Source organism: Thunnus thynnus, chromosome 9 (genome assembly GCF_963924715.1).
Source record: "Thunnus thynnus chromosome 9, fThuThy2.1, whole genome shotgun sequence".
NCBI lineage: Eukaryota > Metazoa > Chordata > Actinopteri > Scombriformes > Scombridae > Thunnus > Thunnus thynnus.
This window is the reverse complement of record NC_089525.1, coordinates 23414571-23437868: the sequence shown is the minus strand read 5'-3', so window position 1 is coordinate 23437868 and position 23298 is coordinate 23414571. Positions and strand designations below refer to the sequence as shown.

Below are 23298 nucleotides of genomic sequence, written 5' to 3'. Positions count from 1 at the left end.
ACTGCCCTTGTTTTAAGTTTGAAGTGTGTTGCACCTTTAACCACACCTGATATGGTGCACTGACACACCCTGAAGTACACTTATACAGCACTGCAGCAAGATGAGAAGTTAAACTACTGAAGGGCAGCTATGGCAAGCTGTTTTAACATTTAATTGAACCGCACTCCTATCTGTAATTACATTTTAGATATCCATAATAGCATTTCTTATTGTCAAAATTGTATTATCACTAGTCAGAATGGCAATTAAAGATACCCACAATAACATTCTTACTAGTAGAAATTGTATTTCAAGATATCTACAACTTTGACTAACTAGTCAAAAATAAATTTAAGATACGTAAAAACCCTCAAAAAGTAGAAGTGGCTGTTTTAGCATTCAATAGCTAAAGTGGACATGTATTGCAGATATCTGTAATTCAGATCTTCCTTGTCAAAATGAACATTTCAGATATCCACAATGTCATTCTTCCTGGACAAATGACGCTTTTGAATCACTCTTGCCATTTATGTGTATTGGCCTTTCAATTTCAGATATCCACAATTGCATTTTTGATATATGCAATGAAATTCTTACTGGAAAAACTCCCATTTCAGATTAAGATCTACAAACCAGTTGTAACTATGCATAATTTTAATTTAAGATATCCAAGATGAAAAAGCATTCCAGATATCCATAATGTAATTTTGAATATCCAAAAATACATTTTGACTGTTAAAAATGTCATTTTGGATATGTACAATGGCAATTTTACTAGGTTGCAGTTTTAGATATCTGAAATTGCAATTGACGTAGATCAGCATAGTGGGTAATGTACTGCGAGTTGGGCGGTGCTTGGTTTTGGCTCGTCCATTTTCAAAATAGCGGTCTGATAAAAACTTTTATATATTGCAGTTAAACAGTACACAAAATATGTTTCTGAAAACATTTGAGGCGAGAAATAGGCAAATCAGTAACAGAATCTTGATTCATATTTGATCAGCACTGCCTAGTTTGACAGTTTGATCATCACTCAGTCACAATCATCTCTGAGTTTAGGACATGAGTAGTGTGACATCTAGCCACACTTGGCAGCCTTTTTCTTTCTTCACCGACAGCAAATACCGAACTTCGGTTATGACTAGTAACAACAGGATTTTAGATATCTGAAATGGGAGTTTTTCCTAGTAAGAATTCTATTGCAGATATCCAGAATGTTCATTCTAGATACCAAAAATGTAATTGTGGATATCCTAGTGCACATAAAGCCCAATACACACGAATGGCGACAGGGACATCATTTGTGCTAGGAAGAATGTCATTGTGGATATCTGAAATGTTTATTTCGACTGGGAAGAACTGAATTATGGATATATATCCAGCCTAGCTATTAAATGTTAAAACAGCTTGCCATAGGCAGCAAAAACAAGATTCTCAGCAATCAAACAAAAATGCCAAATATATACTGTTTCCACCCTCTACAATGTGAGCCTTTGCTGCTTTACTCTGTTATATAACATTGTATTAACATATCTTGAAGTGTCGCCATAGGATGAGGGAAATCATTATGGACATTTTTCACCATTTTCTGACATTCTGCGACTAAGTGATTAATTAGTTAATCCAAAAATAATAGACATATTATCTGATCATAAAATAATTGTTACTTGCTGCTCTACTACATTCTATTACAGATAGTGACCATTTCATTTTGTGTTTATTTCATTACATCAGTTTCTTTGTAATAGATAAATAAAAGAGGAGAGCTATCAGATCCAACAGAATAACACTGACTGTCTTTGTTATTGAAGGTTGCTGGATTTCTGGTTTATGAACTCAGTTATAAACCAGAAATCAGCTCAAACATGTCGCCTCGTTCAGAGAAATCAAACTGACTAACAGCCTAAACTGGCAGTGGCAGGCAGCAGCAGATGGATGCAGAACATGAATACATTTATCAATAAGTTGCGTGAGCGAGGATGTGTGATAAAATTAGAAAGCGATCACTGCAACAGAATAGAAACAGAGAGACTCAAACAGAGCAAAGAAAAACATGCTGTACATAAAGGTTCTCACTCTCAAAGGGGACGTAATACCCTAGCTACATTTTTATTCTGGGACTCTACTGGAATATCTTTACATGCTTTACAGTTAAAAAAATCCCTATTTATCTTGTACCAGCCCTTTATTCAGTATCTACACAAAAAGTGTTTCAGCTGTGTTTTTCAGTCGTCTGTCTCACACATGTCTGACAGAAAAGATACCCTTCAATTGGTTCAAAAGTCTATTTTCCACTGTTTTACAAGTGTAACTACAGTGATTGTGTATTGGGCGTTTCAACTTCAGTTTATTTAAAGTGCACATCACCCAGAGAGTCTCTGTACACTTTACAAGTCAATAAAAACAACAACAGAAAACAAAACAAAACAAAACAAAACATGGGTGACCTACACTCAACACTGCACCTGAACGCCTCCAGTGTAGACAAATGGAGCACTCACTGTTGATGCTGCTCTGCTAAACATGTTGCTCACACTACCCTGTCTGTGTAGACATGGTGTTATGCAGTTCAGCCTCTGTCTGAAACAGGCCATTTTAGCTCCTGTCTCTTTAAGGCCCTCCGTCTGATGAGCCCTTTCTGTTCCGATTGCTCAGCTTCTGCAAGCTGCATCGTGGCAGACTTCCAGCGGTTCTGGTAGTTGGATTTCACTTATTTTCTTGTTGTTTACTCAAAACGTCAACTTCTCAAAGACATCCGTAGTCCAAATCCGATCCCAAATATGCAAGTGGACAACACGAACAGCCCATAGAACAACCATAGCGCCAACAACCATAGCAACAAAGACTATGGAACAGACGGGCATTTGTGGGCAATCTGATGTCAGTTTGATGGGGAAGTAGAAGTAACTTTGCAAATGGAGCGTTTAGAGCAGGCTGAAGCCCTAGCTTTTGACGTGAAGGTGACATTTTCATATATGTTCACCTCAAGCTATGGAAATCTATGTTTAACATGAATATCCAACATTATAACAGTGTATAAATGACAAAAACAAAAAACATGTTATATCCCCTTTAAAAAGGTAGGAGCAGCTGTGGCCTACAAGGTTGAGATAAAAAAGAGTTTGGCTGCAGGTAAGGTGAGCAGTTCTGAATCCTGCATCAGTAGGAAAAACCTAGTGGGATTCACCCGAGTGACACCCTGCTTCAGTAACAAATGCAGGTTACTCAGCTGCCCATATTAGTTGGATGTGGTTGAATCAGGCAACTCCCAGTGTGATTGTGTGTAACTACAGGTGTACGAATGTGAGGCAGCGCTGCTTTAAATCAACACATTTGTTCAGCAACCTCTGCTCAGACAAACAAAGACTAAAAAAATGGTTCTCGCTTGCACTTCAGGCTTGTTGGCGTGCCAGGAGTCTAAAATGGCACAGCGGGACCCTGGCATACAGCAGGCCCATATGTCAGCCCCACAGGGAAATTTAATCTATGTCACTATGTCTAGGATGTGTGTGTGTGTCTGCCTGTTACCTTGGTGTCCAAACGCTGCAGGTAGGAACAGATGTACTCGATGCTGGCTCCAAACGGGTGGACGTACAGGAAGGTTGAAATGATCCCTGAGGGTAAACAAATAGGTCATGTTAAGATATGTAAATTAAACTGTCCTGATTCAAAGCGGCCCTTGTCACAAAGCTCCAGCCTTTTGAGTTTCAGTAACCTGTCAAACATCAAACACCACAGAATATTACAGAAATCAGTTTGTATTATTGTTCGTCCCTTTGCCTGGCTGAAAAACAAGCGAGCATGCATCAAGTGGTTTTTCTCAGATTCCCAGCACAGTTAAGAGCCTCTTGTATATTGTGGCTCCAGATTAGAGGGAGTGTTTAATGACAGCTTTGATGCTGTTGTCGCTCATCAAAGCCATGTGGTACTGAAACTTTCCTCCAGCTCAACCAAACCATCTGCTCCTGACTCACTCACAGGGACAGGAGAGAGATAATCTTCCACTTTTGCTTGTCTTTAGAGCACCACAAGGCCAACAGAAGTAACAAAAACACTATAAGCAGCCAGCTCAGTGAGTGGTGAGTGGTAAATGGTAAATGGTAAATGGACTGTACTTGTATAGCGCCTTTCTAGTCTTCCAGCCACTCAAAGTGCTTTTTACACTACGTGATGAGTCCCCTAATGATCTGACCCCTCTGTGCCAACGATGCTCTGACAGGATTTCTACACTGAACAATGTGTTTTTTTTTCTTTTATAGCCAGTTTTGACAACATTTTACTTCAAAAAAGTAATTGAATAAGAAGAAATATCTGCAAAGAAGAACAAGAGAGCAAGGATCACAAGCAGTCAGACAGCAAGCCAACAGTTTGGCAAGATTATCTGAAAGCGATCACACCCGCAATATCTGTAAAAAAAGCCTCATTGCATAAATAAATCTGTAGCAAGTACAGCAAGCAAAAGTTATACATGAAGGTCTTTCTGTAAGCTGTAATGGGTGTTTATAATGGACAGTTTAATAATTTAACAGCTCACCTTTGTTTTCACTTCCAAATAAGTTAGGCTAACCTGGGGGTGCTGGTTGTTTCAAACTTGTATAATTATCAGATCACTCATGTTTCTTGCCTTGTCTGGCATCTTTTTAAAAAAGAAAATATAATTCAACAGTTAATACATATTAAATGTCACACTTTGGGACTTTCAAAAACATTTTTTTTGGTGGGTAGGCAAACATTTCTATTAAATTGGACTCATAACCCTGTTAATGCGGTGAGTAAAATCTTACTATTAGTCAGGGAAGCAATGACCAAAACTATGAGAATAGACTCATGTTGCAATAAACTAGAATTATTATTTTAAGAGTGTATAACTCATGACTCTAATGGTGTTCTCTGAAGTACAATAACGCTTTCATTGTTATTGAAAAAATACCACATGCTCTGAAAAGGCCTTTTGCCACTCAACAATACAAATACAAACTCTCATCTTGTATACTTTTGATTCTGATTTTCTTGAACAGAATAGTTAAAAGACTATGCAACTGTGTTAATCTACATTCACTGTGTGGCAGGTATGGAAGCCCTGAGAGGAAAGTGAGAAAAAAAAATTCTGGTGATCCATTTCCTAAGTCTGATCTAAATTGTTTTCTCTTCTGTTTATGACTTATTGGAAAAATTCACCACCATGAATATGATGATTTCTTTAAACTAGGTCACCTATGTGGTAGAAATGTGCAATTATTTTTGAATTTTGTGCCCTATGACTAGAGAAAACTAAGAAAAAGTTTGTAGATTCCCCATACTGCTCTTAAGGGGGAATCCTACAACAAACAAAAATGCATTGCAGTCATCCCGTCCAATCAGACTTACTGACTCTACTTATGGTGTGTTCACGTCCAGCAGCGCACCGAAGACAAAGTTAGCACAGACAAAGTTAGTGAGCAGCACCATAATATCTCTTTACTGAGGCTTATTTTTATTTACAAAACATTTTTCCTCATCAAGTCTAGATAAATCGCATCCGTTTTCAAAGGATCATAAAACAAACCAGTGCGCTGGAGTCAGTTAAGTTATGTGGATGAACTTACTGAGTGCTGCATGGTGCTGCTGGATGTAGCCGCAAATACAGGTAACACAGTTGTTGTTCGCTGTTGTTCTGTATTCAGAGTTGCCAAAGTCCGATATAATATTCTGTCAGAAAACAAAGTCAGGTTCACCAAAGCACCGCAAAGTTTGTTGCAGCGTGGAGTTTTCTATCCGTCTCCCTGACAATCACCAGTGATCATGATGCAGCCGCCTCTCCGGCTGCAGGCGTGTCCCTCAGCAGTCAGCTGATGCTGTTACAGTTCCTGTGGTTGCCCTCTCCACACTCTGTTTTGTCTGATTACACAGCACTAATTCAGCCTCAATAATTGTAATAGTGGTATGACTCTGAATGATGTTGTCTTGCCCCACAGAAGGCAGAATTAGACGTACTCACTGTTGAGGAGAAATTCAAGCTTGATCAGTTGCGCATAGGTAAGTTGTTAGGTAGGTAACTTATGACCAGAGCTATCCAAGCATATTGGAGCAGTGAGCTAAACTTGATTTTGTTGGCAGATGAAAGTACTCAGAGAGAAAATAAGAACATGTTGTAAGTCTTACCTCATGAATACTTTTATGCAAAACACAGTAATGATTATACAATGTGCAGTGCATTAAAAAGACCCACTTTTGGCTCACTTTCTCAATACATTATAAATATGGTTCTCACTCAATGTGGATTTTCCTTTCCCTTTCGTTTTTTTACTTTTAGACCCTTCCTTTTGTTTGCCATGATATACAATACAATATAAGATTATTGTTGATAGGAGTAGCGCCATTTCATTTAAATGAATCATTCTTTCTCTTGATAAAATCGATAGGAAAAATACAGAGTGCACAACTCAAGGGTACAAGCACACCTGAAGGCTCCATTGTTGGTCAAGTACCTGAACCTGATCAAATGCGGACATGACAAGTTTCCAGCTTTTCAATATTGGGTCAGAGTTGTACCTACGGTTATTTTTGGAGGACATTTACACAACTTGATTATTTTCACTGTATGTCCAAGTGTGTTAGCTAGTGGGCTAATGGCTAATGGCAGTATAGCTAATGTTGACGGCAGATTAGCACTGATTAAAATACAATTCTGGCCAAAAGAAAGTCATGACATTAATGTTACATAACTTGCTATCACACTTGTGTTTAGAGTGCATGGTGAAATTAAAACTCATCTGGAAGAAAACATTCTGCTTTTAACCCTGTATAGAACATGAGGTAGGGGGTGTATTTCAACCTCTTGTGGACAAAATGAGTATTACAACAACAAACACTTGGAAAAATGATCCTGAAAAATATTTTCACCTACCAAAACTTAGAACTTAGCAACTTAGAAAAAATATTTTTTTCCCCCACCTGTTACAGATGAAAAATAATTAAGGAACTTAGATTATCCTGGCAAAACCCTTTTTTCATTTGCTCTTGAGTCATAAACACAGGAGAGAAAACAATTTAGATCAGACTTAGAAAAAGGATCACAACAATTTTTATCTCTCACTTGCCTCTCAGGGCTTCCATAACGGAGGAGAGAAGGCAAAGAGATTCATCCCTTTGTTTTTTGATGAAACATTTTCCTTAAGGAGCTGGGTGTCGCTTTTTCCTGCGGTGCTCACATCAGCTCAGCATCAAACAAGACATCAAGAAGAATGATTCTGACATAAGACGGTGGCAGAATCTTTAACTGTGGCCCATCTCTGCCTCAGCAAACAGCCAGAGTGGGCATGAAAGGAGGACAAGCACCATTGATTACCTAACTACCTGTAAGCCAATCACACAGTCGCTCTGCTATATGACAGTGGACACTGTGCGCTGGAAAAACAGCAGAACTGGACACACATGCACAGATACACAGAACTGCTATTTCTTAGTCAATTCTAGCCCAATTTGCATTTCTTTTTAACTCCCTAACAAGACACAAGTTTTATCTTTCATGCTTTGAGCCAGAGAATGTCCTTGACAATGAAAATGCAGCGTGCCGGAAAACAAGCAGCAAAACAGAACAAGGCTTTGTTTACGTCTATAAATAATGTAGTTTATTACACACATGGGGGATAGATGTTGGCCATATTTCCCATTATCATAAAGTCACATTGTGTTATGTAATCTAATGGGTAAAGTGGGCTCTTTCTCTTTTCATATCTTCCCCCTCTCTTGCTCTAATGTTTATGTAATTATGTATAGTTATTACCTCAAAACGACTGAAGCATATCAGGAAAATCCAGCAGCAGTAGAGGCAGCATTGGTAGTGCATGTTGTGGTTATGTTATACAAGGGATGGACAGTAAAAAATGAGCAACACATTAGAAAATAATGCAATTTCATTCAATTGCTGTGTCATAAGTACTACCTTTATGAAGCTTATAATAGTTCTGTTAAGACTATTAGAGAAGTGTTAATTCTAGTAGTTTTTGAGGCCATGATTGTTGGCCTTGTGGTATTGGATCTCTTCATATTGGAAGGTGTTTCTATTATTTTGTCCACTCCTGTTAGTATTTTGATGGCAGGATGACCTAATTGTATCATTAAAAACAAAAGAACGCACAGCAGGAAATGGAAAGCAGCATAAAAACAGGGACAAGCATGAGACATAAACTGCTGTAGAGCAGGCCTTGTAGGTTGGGATTTAGAGTTAAAACTGATGATTACATTTCTTGAAGGAATGGCTCCACATTTGGGGAAATATGCTTATTAGCTTCCTTGCAGAGTGATAGATGAGAAAATTGATACGACTCACTCATCTGTATGCTAAATATGAAGCAAGATCCAGGAGACCTTTAGCATAGCATTTCTCTTCCAGCATGTAATCCCCCCCAATAAAACCACAACTTGTCATTTTTATATTTCAGTTTTTTGGATTAAATAAACAAAATATAATGTATTTTAGTGAGCTTTAGAGGTGCTGGCAGGTAGATTTTGTTACCTATGGACAGAGCATGGTTAGCTGTTTGACCCTGTTTCCAGTCTTTATGCTAGTTAACAGGCTGCTAGCTTCACATTTAACAGAGAAATGTGAGTGGTCAATCTCCTCATCGAACTCGTGGAAAGAAAGTGAATATGAGTATTTCCCAAAATGTTCAGCTATTCCTTTGATTCCTCTTTTGTTGCCAGTGTCAGTGTCATATGTAAAGGTTTGGTGAAGAGGACAGATTTCCATCACTGGGGAACAAAGTTGTATTGTACAGTTTATAGGATCCACATTAGCTGTTCCCTAAAGCACGGCTAGTATTCCTGGGGTCCATATTTAAAAACATACATTAAACATTACAGTCAACACAAATGACATATATTAGAGAATAACACTGGCCTCACCAATGCAAATGTGGTGAGGCCATGGATATACAGAAAGACAGCATACCGACTAGCAGTGCGTCCCTCTCAGAGTGCACAGGACTGGGCTGATTCTTCTCTGGAAGACCTTCCTTCTCTTGACTGCATGAGACCACTGATGATGCTGTTACATCCTGAAGAATGATGCACAAAAGCTTTTTGTGTCAAACCACAGAGGTCACAAATGGTGTAAAAACACCCACACAGTATCTGAACAGAAAAATATATAGTATAGTGTATAGTAACAGTCGTAGCAATATTTGAGGTCGTACTACATTAATTTGCTTGGTGATGCAAATGTGCAAACATGTATTAATTAACATGCAAAGTGTTTGCACTCTGAGCAAACGCAAAAGTAGAAAATAAACACAAAATAGTCTACATAAAAAGAAGGAGTGGAAGAATTAAATCAGCAGCTACAGCTCTCACAAAGGGGCAAAACAAAGCAAGAGAGTGAGAGTGCTAACAATGCTAATGATCAAGCTGTTGTTTACTGTGAGCCTCTGACAGCTTCATACACAGAAGTGTGGATAGATGATGAAATCTGGGTGTGTGTATGTGGCGGGAAAAGAGATCATGTGTGTCTTGCATGACTGAAATTTCTTGAAGATAATTATTTTCTCAGCAGCATGTTAGGTGGCCTCCTCTGTAGAGTCTCCCTTTGTGTAATCAGGATGTAGTGGCCTTCAAGTTGTAGTCTACACTGTGTGTGTATATTTGTTGTATATGTATCTTTGTATGCTATGGCACGGTTCCTTCATTTTCTAACCCAATCATGTTGGGGTGATTTATTCAGTGACAAGTAGAGTCCCTGTGAAGACTGGCCTGTAATGGTATGTCATGTCAGTGGAAGAGTGAGGAGAGGAGAGGAGAGGAGAGGAGGATAAATAAGTAGGGAAAAAGAGGAGGTAAGGGGTAGACAAACATTCACTGTGCAGTAGTGAGGTTTTTTTCCACTTACACTGACTTGATTAGCACTCTGTTTGCTCCCCCTGTCATCTTGCTTTAACATCTCCAGCTAGAGTCAATTAGAGAAATGAGAGGAAACGTCAATGAGAAACAAGTCACCCACTAATGCAATAAGACACACCAAAACTCACACTCCATCCCTCTCTAGCTCCCCTTCTCTCATACACACACTCTGACACATAAACACATTAGCAGCAGCATGAACAAGGACTAGTTTCAGGTTTTGGAGACAAAACTATATAAAGAAAAGTCAACTAGTTTACTGGAATATATGGCCTAAGAATAGCAACCAAAAGAATTGATTATTTAAAGTGTCCCCTGCTCCGTTCTGCGGTGCTGTGTGGACAGTCATTGATTCGAGTAATGAAACTTGCATACACACTTCATAGCTGAAGGCAGCGATAATGTAACAACAGTGCTGACAGGTGCGTGACGAAAGATGACATCTTGAGAGTGGATTTGGGACACTATTGGGCTGATATGGTAACTACATTATTAAACGGATACATAGTATTAAGAAATAATGCAGCGCTGACAGCTACAATCCTGCATGAATGCACACAGTGAAAGTACGCCTGCAAGACTGAATTATCCTGTCACATTGTATGTGAAGAGCTTATATGTAACTTAGTGCAAATTACATACAGCACAGAACCTATAGTCTTGAGATTTTTTAGCTAATTAATTTAATGTCTGTTCTATTTTTAATTGTTTTACTGTATTATTTATAAGATTTCTGTCCTTTGTCTTTGTTGGTTTGCTGTATCCTATGCACTTTTTCTGCTCCAATGAACCGTTTTCCAGGAAATGATCTTGACATGATGACAGCATATCCTGCTGAATGACATGATGTGACGGGTCAGGTCAGAGGGACGTGAGCTAATATAGATCCAGTACTACAGGAATCGGTGAGGGTCAGTTAAAGGAGCCTTTAAGTGTGGTATTACTCCACTATTACAGCTACTCATTGTCTGCATTACCAGTACTTAAGTACACTGTAAATGCAATTGTGGAAACTGTGCTTCGCCTGAGCATTTTTATTTTAACCACAATACTCTTTGGTAATGGGAGACTGATTGTTGGGACCATGCTAAGAATTTATGCATTGCAGCTGCGACAGGTCAGGAAGATCCCTACACATTAACCTTTTCAGTGGTTTTGTAGAGCCACATTTAGGGGCATAGCAGAGGGAGTTGCTGGAGTAATACTGTGACTTGTCAGACTCTCACTGACAACAGGCTCATGGAAAGTTAAGATGATGCTGTTTCTTTTTCTTGCTGACTCCACCAGCTGAGCCCTTTTTTCCTCTTGACGATTCTCCTCTCCTTTACACCTGTCTCTTTACCTCTTTTCTATCTCCAGTACAGTATTTCTTGTACACACAAGAAGGGGAATAACAAACAAATAAAATCAAGGTGTACCAACACGGAACAGCATTATTTAAACGTTACAACTCAGAGGTCAGTTATGGCAAATTAGTTATAATTATTTATAGTTTAAATACCATAACACTATACTATTATTTATAGTTTAAGCACTATAATTTTGTTGCAAACTGTGTACAACTTATATAATCTTGCATTTTCACTTCTGATTACCTGGTGAACTGACCTTGTGTCAGTTTCTTCTTCACAACCACTGACAGGACTCACAAAGGTCAGTCCAGCACAGGTACAAAGTTCACAAAACAACAATAAACTTTTGTGTAGTGTGGCCCACAAAGCGCACCACATATATCAGTGCAAGATAGTTGCCAGAGGAAGAAAACAAGTGCACAGCACATGAAGAAACTGCTGATTGCAATAATGTGGAAGAAGCTTAAATCCAGAGGGAGGAAAAAGGTGTTTTCTCCAGTGACAAAAGCAGCTTGTAGTTGAAGGATTGTCTCCTGGGAGAGTACGAGAATAGTTGGACAGAAGGCTCTGTCATCTCCTTAACGTCACCTAAGGACAAATATCCTTGCTGAGGTCCAGATGATTAAGCATCTCTGCTACTGTACAGCTCAGCTTGCGTGGAGATATAATTCTCTTGAGAACAGGGAGTGATGAATACCAAATCCAACAAATCTAGAAATTCCTGGTCCCTGAGAGAAGCATTTCTACTGTATAAATGCAGACTAGAAAGAAACTTGCTCAGTGGTGTAATTCCTGATGAATCTGCAGCCATCGTCATCACCAGTGCAGAGTTAATGTGAATAATTCAGTAGCACCTCTTGACTGAAACAGGTAGAAGCTGTACAGACAAGCCTTGCAGTCAAAAGATTTTTTAAGATCTAATCGTGGTGGTCATCACAGTCAGTCTGCAGATGTATCTTCAATACGAGCTGAGTAAAAAGGGGATTCAAGCTGCAGGTTCCTGGCTCCTTTATAGAGTATTATAGAACCAGCCCATAGATCTGCCTCAAGGTCCAAGAACAGCAACGTCTGGTAGGGAGGGTAGGGAACATACAAATGCAACTAACTGATATAGTTCAAATATCTGCAGTTGAGTGACCTTCTATCAGCTTACAGCAGACCAACTTGAGCAGCTCTGTGGATAAAAAAAAGATGACCTGAGAGCAGAAAGCAAGCCGCCGGAGTCCTCTTGCACCACTAGACAGTAGTATTTCAGTATTATCATTATCTAATTGCATAGCTGATTGAACTTGAAGCTCATTCTCATGTCAGCCCTCTTCCCTTTAGCCATGCTGTGCCAAAATTGGATGTCAAAAAATGAAAACATAAGAGTACACCTGCGCTGAATAAGATCTTTGTTGTATTTCAATAGGTGACCTGCAATGAAATTACATCTTTGTAGTAGTCTTTGAGCAGCTTTACTTGAGGTATCACTTAACTGCCTTACTCAAGGCACCTTGAACAACAGAGAACCCACATGTACATGTTTATATTTTTTCCATTTAAACTACCAAACAGGTCCAGAAACTCGACCAAATGAATTCTGGTCTGGCTTAAAATCCTCCCACTTACAGCTGACTCCCTTTAACCAGTTTGTCCCATTTCTTATTTTATGTAATGGTGGGCCTGTCCTCCCAAAAATGTGTTTTGGTATATATATATTTTGTATATGGATTAATCTGAAGTTTAGATTTGGGCTATGTCTTGTATATGTACCACCAACCTTAAAAAAATGTTTTGCTTGTTGGTAATATCAAAAGGATTTTGAATGTGTAGGATTATAGAGATTCTATGTTTTTGACAGTTGAGGGAATCTTGAGTGAGTGACCTGTTGTGCGTGATCATGGAAACTCCCCCAACACAGCTGTGGACTGTGATGCAATTATGGACTGTATTTCAGCACTATGTCACTTTATGACTGATATGTCTTGAGAAAGGTCCTTGTGACCGAAACGTTGACACTTTTTAAATAAATCAATGGAGAGGTGATAAGTGTGTGTGAGAATTGACTTTTTTTCTTTGGAATTGGATCTTCAGGGGAATTGATTCCCTGCCCCACAGGAGAGACAAAGCAAGAGGTGTGCGTGCTCTTGTAACACCAACATACAACATCACAAGAGTTAAATGGAAGAGATGGCAATGATGGCAATGAATGCACCCAAGACATGCAAACATTTCCTGCTTCAGAACTACGTACTCTAAAATAAATCTCATTTGGGAGTTCATTCAAGGATTTTATGTGCCCTCAAATGTATTCTACCCACATACACAAGGAACAGTTTTAGGCTATATCTCGATAACTTTACTGAGAGAAAAATCTAAATGTGCAAACTATAATTATTTGAAGTTATTATGTGGAACTAATCACACAATTTAGATTTCAACCTTTTCTTCTGTTCCTTTATTATCTAGCCTGAATCTCAAATTAAAGGTTAAATTATACAGTATGACCTGATCTCTCAGGTACTTCAAATGACCTGTCTTTTTCAATTTTCTTTGTGTAAGGCATGGTTGATACCAAAGATCATGATTATTTATTGCCTTTAGGCAACCTTCCACCCATTCATTTACTTTGCTGGGTTGATTTAGGGACAAATCATTAGCCACCACTTTAAATTCACTAAAATCTTCACTAAAATGCAGGCGGCAGTGTATTGAATTATTTTCCCGATATTCGTCATGCACTGAAACTCATTATAAAGTCATTTCTAGAACACAAATGAGGCAAATGGCTTTTCAGATTCAGTATTTCCATTTAAGCACACACAAGGTCTTTTCTTGACTTAGTGTCACTTGTGTGTATGTGTGCGTGTGCTTTCTTCTAACCTTTTGTGTGTGTGTGGCCTGCAGGTTGTGTAGTCTCACCTTGAAGTTATCGATTTGGTTCTTCAGCAGCTGTTTGTCTTCAATACTCCTCTCAAGCTCTGCCTCTCGCTCCTTCAACTCTTCTCTCATTCTCAGAAGTTGCTAGACATAAAGAAGAAGAGTGATTAGTCATTGAAGTTCATGTCAGCCATGTTTCACCAGTGAAAATCTTCAGAGTCTACAGATACAGGATTGAAACTGTAAGGCTCTGTCCTGAACTCCTTTGTATCAGAAGATAAAATTCCTCTTGAGAAAAATCTAAAATAAGGGCTCCCTCATCAGCTTCTTTTCATGAGATGCTGAACAATCCATCTGTTACAGTGGTGCTGTGCAGTGTGTGTCAAGTGAGGTGAAAATTGGGCGCTTGTCAGGAGACGGGGAGCTACGAGTGATTCAGCTGATCAGCAAGGCAGACCTGCACATAATGAGCTCCTCTGCATATCTAGAACCTCTTTCATACTCTGTATTAAAAGATGCCTTCTGCATATGTCATCTAGATAATGAACGAGCCAATTACACTCTAATATTTTTACATTATGCAGCATTACGGTCGGCGTTCAGTCTGCATCGTATATTATTTTTGGCATGCACTTCGTAAAGCAGGTGTGCAGATAGGTAGCTGGCAAATAGCACATATCCAGTAATCATTTCTGGCACTGTGATGGTGGTCTAGTTAGGAACTGGCTGTCAAATCGTGCTCAAATTACAAGGATTGAAAATGTGAAGGCAAAACAATATTTTATTTGTTTTACATAGCACAGCTCAGAAAATGAGGAAATTTAAGATTTAATTTAATTTAAGAGGAAAAATACTAAGAAATATCTTTAAATATTGTTGGGCTGTTGGTGAAAATTAAATAGCAATGGATTATTAAGGCAAGTTACTTTCGAAATCTAGATTTTTTTGTCACAGGAAACTCTGATATCAGAGTGAGAAGATTCAGTTCAGGTAACCTGAACAAACCCAAACAGTTCAGCTTTATTAGCTAATCAGCCAACAAACTATTTATACAGTATATATACAGTACCAGTCAGAGATTTGGACATACCATCTCATTCCCTTGAATAAGAGAGTGTGTCCAAACTTTTGACTGGTACTGTACATAGTGTATATACACACACATAAGGAATGTTCACAATAATGGACTGTATTTGAACTGCAAGAAGACTGATAAGACAAACTGCTAGCCAGCAAGTGGAAATCTGACATTGAAAAAAATGCATTTTGCATGTTAATGCAACAGCACATATTGCAATTGGAATATAATTGAACCACATGATTTCACTCTATTGTGCTGCCTAGATTTCAGATAGGTGTAAATGTAATCTGTATAGCTCAGATTTGTGACATACTATGAGCTGAAATCAGCTGAAAAACCAAAGTTGTTGAGCTTAACCAGCTGCTTATGTAATTTTCCATAACAATTGAGACATAATGCAGGTAACAACAATAATTAACAATATCCTGATATGAGGCCTATTAAATGAGATTATTATCCAGATAACATAGTAAGATTAAGATTGTTTCTTCAGTGTCAGATGTAAATGAGGCCTTATCCTCTCATGGGAGGATATTTTCTCACTAAGGACAATCTTCTGCATAAATTGCATTTACATCTGGCCACCTCTGAGATGCTGAGGTCATATCATAATGCAACACCTCTGGAAGAGGTCTGACAGATCTAATCAAATTCTGTGTTTATATCTTGCATTAATATTTTCTTTACTGGGATAAGATACAGCTTAAATTTAAAATGTATAAATATTTGTCACAGATGCACCACAGAGAAGCTTGAGGGCAGAAACATGGAAATGTGGTGTAAGGCTGGTCAAACAAGGCTACGACTTTACACATTATTAGACGCAAGCCCAAAAGCGGAACATTAATTTAAAGGCTTGACTCAAAACACTGAAACCAAAATAGTGACTGCAGCACTGATGCAATTTGTTATAATTTAGACTTGGTGCTGAATAGACTATTGGCAAGCACCAGAGGCAAATCTCCACATATGCTTCCCCGCCCCTCAGAGACCCCTGTCACAGTGATAAACAGAAGATTGTGGTTGCACTGTGCAGCTCCCTGATGTAAACGTGTATGTGGAAAAAACAACAGATGTGCTCAGCCAACCATTCATAGGTAAATATATAATCTTAAATATGGTAACATTTGAGCTTTCAGCATCATTCAGATGAGGAAAAAATGTGGTTGACGGTGATATTTTGCAGCTTAAAGGATGCTTTTCTTAACATGAAAATACTCCACGCCAATATGTTCTGGATATATATCTTTCTCCACTTGTCATTATACAACAGTTAACCTGTACATATACATTTGGTGTACATGTCACTTTGTAAAGAGAAGTAAACTTCAAAGGGCGAAACTAGAGAGATACTAAGGACAAGGCTGACATGAAGACAATCTGGAGGTTAAGTTTCAAGGTAAACATCAATTCTCTCCTGCAGATCATTCAAGTGGTGTCATGCAAGTGTAAACAGGATAAATCTATCTGCTGATAATACTTCAGCCTTTCCAAGATCAGAGAACAACTACATTTCAGAAAAAGGGAAAAAAACAAAGTGTTCACATTGTCAACTAATGTTTCAACACATCCACATACCAAAACAACAGAACAAGGCTAGTGCCAATGACTTCCAAAATGACCCATATGAGTATTTTCAGGGTCCTCTAGAGGATGGATGGGGACCACAAGAACGACCCACAGGACCGTTTTATAATATAATGATGTTTTATGGTGTGACAATGCTGTGGTTAGGTTTAGGCACCAAAACCACTTGGATGGGGTTAGAGAAAGATTATAGTTTGGACACCTGATCGAGCCACAGTGACTTGCGGTGTAAACAATATCCTGTTAACAATATTCGCAGTGTAAACACCAGTGAAATACATTTGTGGGGAAAGACACTTGCATTTAGTGGGAGGCAAATACTGGTCTCCTGCAGCAAAGGCAACTTTATGCCATCTTGCTAAATATCTAGTCACCCCCCCCTACCCACCTCCTACTGATAAGGAAGTCACGTAACCATAAGTTGTTTTTGGTGGCCTGAATTTTAGACCTATACTGTTTGTTTTTTTTTGTGAGAATGAGCTCAATGTTTTCATATATGTGCTGGAGACACATTTCATAAAAGTATTTACAGTGCACTTTGTCAAATTAGATAGAAGTGGAGAAAAGCTCTTCAGCCTTGAAAACAATATTTTCTGTGACATCTCTTCGCTTAAGGAAGAGTAACTGCAAGCTGGGGCTATTTGACAACACAGCAGGTGATCAGAAAAGTGGATTGCTGCCTGAGGAAATGTTTTCTTTTTTCAAGCGAATTGCTAAATGTTCCTAAGGGTAATTTTCTATTAAAAATGGCCTGAAGCTCTGGTTCTCAATCCTGGTCCTCGGGACACAAAGACTTATTCTTTTTTTTTTTTTTTTTCATTTTGTATGAGTATAATTTCTGTCTAAATGCTAATTTCTATTGTTCAATCAAAACAACAAAAAATTGATTCACACCCTGACCTGCACACAAACACATGACTGCAGCTGCATGTTGAGTCAGATTAGAAGTGTTACTTAAATTTACAGTTCTGTATGTAAATTTTTAGTATGCGAAAGTAAAAGGTAAAAGGTACAATACACATTTTTCTGCAAATCCACAGCAAAGAAAATAAACTGACATTTTCCAACCAGATAACACAATGTAAGTGTAAGTGTGAATGTAAACTCATTTATTTATGAGAAATCTGATCAGTTTTTCTCACAAGCTGAGTATAGGAGGTATATCTAACTAATGTGTTATATCTGAAGATTCACCACACTGTGTTTAAAGAGGAATATAATCAGCTTGAAAGTGAACTGCAGTCTAAAACTATAAGTAAAGCTGTACAGGACGGAGTGTATATTAGGGCTGAACCTAACGATAATTTTCATTATTGATTAATATGTCGATTATTTTCTTAATTAATCGATTAGCCATTTTGTCCATAAAATGTCAGAAAATGGTAAAAAAAAAATGTAGATAACTGTTTCACTAAGCCCAAGGTGCAACTTCAAATGTTTTGTTTTATCCCAACCACCAGTCCACTATCCAAAGATATTCAGTTTATTATCATAGAGGGCTAAAGAAACCAGGAAATATTCAAATTTAAGAAGCTGGAACCAGACAATGTTAGTATTTTTTCTTAAAAAGTAACTCAAAAAGATAATCAATTATCAAAATAACTGGCAATTAATTTTCTATCTATTGATAATCAACTAATTTTTGCAGCTCTAGTGTTGCTATGTATAAAATGATATCAAAAGAAGATATAAACGCCTATGGAGTGGAAGAGAGTGGCGGTTTTTCAATCCCAATGTAAACATCTTTGCCTCTTTTGTCCTCTGATCAGGAAACTGATTAAGGCCCACCTTAGCTTAACCTCAGCAGGTTGTGCTATACAATCAAGCCTTGGCCGAGTGTTAATATGATGAGGCTTTAAACTTCACTTGAACTAAGTGTGCAGCAAATTTTAATTAAATGTGGGTTTCAGAGAAAACATTGTTCATTAAACACCACCTTCTAAGGACAGGGGACTCGAGTTTTAGAGACTGCATGCGACCAGCCTTGATCATAGTCCACCCACAGTACACCCACTCAGTGTACCTGATTCAGTGTACCTGAAGGCCTTCTCAGGACTGTGTAGGCACACAGGTTGTCCCTGACTCTCCTATTAGTTCTTTTGCATCTGTTAGGGCATGAGAACTAAGGCTTGAATTATGCTTGAAAAGAAGTCGTTTGTATGACGTGTTGTTTGACCTTGTCAGAAATCAAACGTGTTTATTGTTGTACTGAGTGGCCATACTCAAAGCCAGACTGAAAAGCCAACCACCATAATGCAACAATTACTCCTGGAAGGCATTCATAGAGTTGGACTCAGCTGTACATGTGAAAAATTAGAGAAACAGTTGATACAAGTTCAGATCCTCATTTGTTTCTCACCTCCACATAGCTAGCCAATCACAGTGTCATGTGGGGATGAATGCTGGATTTACGGTTCAGGAAAATTACAGAAAATGTCGGACACAGCCCCCCTTTATCCAATGTTGGAAAGGTGTTGAGGGAAGGATTCCTGAAGCCGTTCAACTTCCCGACAAGCTGCTCTGATGGAGTATACTGGTGCCATAACACATTTATCATTCTAATTGGTACGTGGAGTCTGGTGACCTCAGTTTAGTTCCCATCAGAGCTCCACCCATGGACTGTATATAAAGATGGATGTAGCAACATCACCCATTGGTAGTGACATCACCCATTTGTTTTCAGTGGAGCCAGTTTAAAGCCCAGAGTTGCTGCTTATGGCCGGCCCCATCTTTTCTGTTTAAAGTCAGTACCTTCCAAATAAGAAGTGCAGGGTGTTGCCTTTCACGCTCTGGAAACACACCCCACTACCTTGGACCGAAGAGTACGCTAGCTTACTGGGAACACTGAGTGGTGCACGCTTGGGCTAACATTTGCTACTTTATCTAAATTGTGCTACCAGGGCAGGTATTGTAATCAAGTAACATTAAACTTACCGAAATATTGTGACATTAGTCCAACTCAGTGCGAGTCCCGGAGCTGGGGAGAGCAGCGGGTGAGCAAACTGTCAGTAACAGTTGTCAATCATTGCCCACATGGCAGACATCAAAGCCTTCTATAAGTCTTTGAATGTTATTAACAGAGCAATGATTTCCAAAATGCCCACCAGCACATTTATAAGAGCACCCAAATTTGGTGATTTAGACCATAATGACTATTTGAAAAAAATGATTGACTCAGTATTTCTAGAGAGCTGTTGAGAGAAGTTTTTTTGAATGGGGGTCATTTGGAGCCAGAGACTTTTGGAGAGCCAGAATAATGTCTGTGCAGCCTTAAAATACACCTGAAAGCAGCCAAGCCAGATATGTAGCATTCCACCTGTCCACCAGGCTCTTTAAAAAACACAGTGAACACACACAGTTAAAAAAAACACCTAGGGGCCATCAAAATCTTAAAAGTTTTACTTTCCTTATTTTTTACAGACTATAACATAGTCTGTAAATCATTTAAAAGAGAGAGCACATTTAGTAGTAAATACTGCCTGTTTCTCCCATTTGTTAGACAGAAATGTTCAAGGGGTCATTTATTCTTGCCTGCCTTTCAACCTCTACTGTAGTTTTACAGTGCACTGACAACATTATCACACACTGACTTGTCTGAAAATCGTTGCTTCAGCTTATTTCTCTACATTCAGGTAATTTAGTATTGTCATAGCCTTGAAGATGATATGTAATTTCCGGGATCAGTGAAGTATAGTCCAGGCCAATCTTTGATTGAATCACTGATTACTATCAGCTGCGATAAGCCAAAGCTGCAATGATTTACACTAAAAAAGTCACTCCACTTCCTCTGAGGTTACAATTGCATACAGTATAAGAAATAATTGAGGCAGCTTTAACAGCAATAAAGATTTCACCTGTGCTGATTGGAACCAAGTTAAATATAATTTATTTTGTTCATGGCCTGTTAAAGCATTGCATGCATGACTGGAATGAGGCTTTTGTTTCGCTCTTGTTTTCCTGATAAGTGAATAATCTCCCAGTATGATGATAGAAGCTAGGATATATTCACTTGTTTTCTATGCAAAGTAACTTTTTTCAAGGGTGTTTTTGGAATTATGTGATATTGTAAAAGTCAAGCAGTGATCTTTTATTTCTCTGGTAGCAGGGATATTCTCAAAGCAGGAAATGCTGCATAGGAAATTACTCAAGTGCATTAAATGGTTGGTTGGGGAGGATTTTTTGCAGCGTCAGGGTTATTAATGTGTTGATTTTGTTTATTTCATTTAATTTCATAATTATCATATACTGCTATATAAAAATTGTGTTAAAAGAACTTACTGAAGTCACCTGTTTAGTGGTCTAATTTTGAAGTGAATTATACATCTACTGAGATTATGTGATGTGATGTAATAAATACTTTAGAAAACACACCTTTATCTAAATACAGCCCATCTTCAGAAAGCAGTATTGTCAAAATAACATACCCACATCAGTTGTAGCTGATATTGTTTTTGTCATTATTGGTGTCTTTTTCCAAACTTCTTTCCATGGTTAAACTTCAGCTCCCATGAGATAATTATTATCAAAATATCAATCTAGGGGCTGCAACTGACAATTTTTTTCATTATCGATGAATCTGTCTGGTTCACTGTTTTGGCCATAAACTGACAAAAAATAGTAAAAAAAATCCAGTTTTAAAATTCCAGATGTCTTGTTTTGTTTGATCCATAGTCCAAGTCCCACAGATAATCTGTAAACAATCATGTTAGACCACGAAAAGCATTAAATCACCACATCACATTTGAGAAGCTGAAACCAGCTAGTATTTGGCATTTTTTGTGTAAAAAATTATTGAAACGACATCAAAATAGCTGCCAAATAATTTTCTGTCAATTGACTAATCGTTTAATCACCTAATTGTTGCAGAATATCAATCTAACTCTATTACGTATATGTGTATACAACACATTACCTTCTGCATGCCTTGCAGAGCCCGCTGTAAGAAGCTGAGCTGCTGAGAGTGTGTGTTGTCCTCCTTGCTCCTGGCTGGTTGGTTCTTGCCTTGCTCCTGTTTGAACAGCTCCGCCTCGTTCCTGTAGGCATCTAGCTGGCAGCGCAGGGAGTCATTCTCCTCCTTTAAGGCTTCCACTTGGGAAACACCTACAGATACATACAGTACATGAAAACAAACACACATAATGAGATATTATTTGACTGCCTAAGAAAGAGTATTTTCCTGTAGGTAACCAATTCAGGCAGCAACAAGAAACACAAATATATGTCAGATTCAGAAAAACCAATTAAGGATTGAGAAACGGATTCTAGAAATGACAAATTTTAGTCATATATTCAGAAATGCTAGCAACAACAAAATACCTAATTTATTTCAAGTGTAAGATTTATTGTCACAAAGAGATGCAACTTCTTTGAAGCACTTGTCTACCTCACTTTACGCACATGTCCAGTGACTTTATACTGTAAATGGAATTATCATCCATATTTTTATTATACAAGGAAGCATTAAAAATACCATAAAATGTTTCATTAAGCTGCTGCAAAGTTAATTCTGTTTAATCTCAATAACAGCAAAAGTGTAAAGAAACCTCTAGAGACTTTTAGACAAAGAATCATTCGCCTGCTTTCATATTTCTAAAGCAAATGGAGAGTATGAGAGCCTTTAAGAATTATGTTCCCATGCAGGCACTGAAATACAATCCCTTTTGAAAAATGGCAAAAGTGCCTTTTATCTCTGAATAGGCTTTTGACTTCAATAGGATTCTTCTTTTTCCTATTTTTTTTTCTTATTAACTTTCCTGGAGAAATTGAATTCACGCTGACCTCAGTGCAATTGAAAGCAGAACAAAGTGGATTTACTGATTTTGATATGAATGCCACCGATAATGTATTCATAAATGCCCCAAATGAGATTATTCAGTTCACTCAAAGAGACATAAAAATGCTAATCATGACTTAAAATCTATCCCAAAATATCAAGGTTACATGGGTCTAATGTGTCATATATAATATGATGGGAAAAGGTTTGGCAAAAACAATGTGTGCAGGATATATGAGTCATATAGGATTAAGAAGCTTATTGTCAGAAGAATAAGAATGTCCCCTCAGTAGTTTATAGCTGTTTTTTCACCACATGAACTTAACCACCCGTAACCTGGAGCTGCCCATACCCTAAACCTATCTATCTGCTAAAGGAAGGAATCATTATGTGTGTATGTCTGTGTGTATGTCCTTCACGTATCTCTTGAACCATTCATTGGATCGACACCACACTTGGTGGGTGCATTGCTGGGGAACAAAGGGATTGCCGTGTTGAATTTGGTGCAATTTGGACATGCGATAGCTTAATATTGATAAACTCTGAATAAACCAGTGCTCGATGAGCCATTCCACTCTGTGTGGGGGGGCAGGGCGGAGCTTCAGGGCTCTGCCGACTGACTCCCGCAGGGAGAGAACATCTGAGATGAGGCATGACACGAGTCAGAGAAAAGTGCTCTAAAAAGAGAAAAGTAGACAGCGAAAACAGAGCTTTTAATCAAGAATGGACACTCTTACCCCGTGTCTAATCAGAAAGTGTAGTGATAGCGGCACGTTTAGCAGATCAGC

The 23298-nt window shown here is 38.3% G+C and overlaps 2 protein-coding genes across 10 annotated transcripts in view; one reads left to right on the top strand and one right to left on the bottom strand.

Annotated features, from left to right (window-relative positions):
- Positions 1-23298, bottom strand: part of LOC137189718 (ecto-NOX disulfide-thiol exchanger 2-like) — a 195835-nt gene that overhangs the window by 2378 nt on the left and 170159 nt on the right. For 8 of the 9 annotated variants that reach the window (XM_067599764.1, XM_067599765.1, XM_067599771.1 and 5 more), the window contains 5 exons: positions 21650-21837; positions 14112-14213; positions 9845-9901; positions 8912-9017; positions 3508-3593 (listed from right to left, as the gene is read on the bottom strand). In XM_067599764.1, coding sequence (XP_067455865.1) covers positions 3508-3593; positions 8912-9017; positions 9845-9901; positions 14112-14213; positions 21650-21837 — 539 coding nt within the window. Of the gene's footprint in view, positions 1-3507; positions 3594-8865; positions 9018-9844; positions 9902-14111; positions 14214-21649; positions 21838-23298 lie in introns of all 9 variants that reach the window. The other variant, XM_067599767.1, reaches the window with a different exon arrangement.
- Positions 1-23298, top strand: part of sfxn5b (sideroflexin 5b) — a 341220-nt gene that overhangs the window by 148891 nt on the left and 169031 nt on the right. The window lies entirely within an intron of this gene.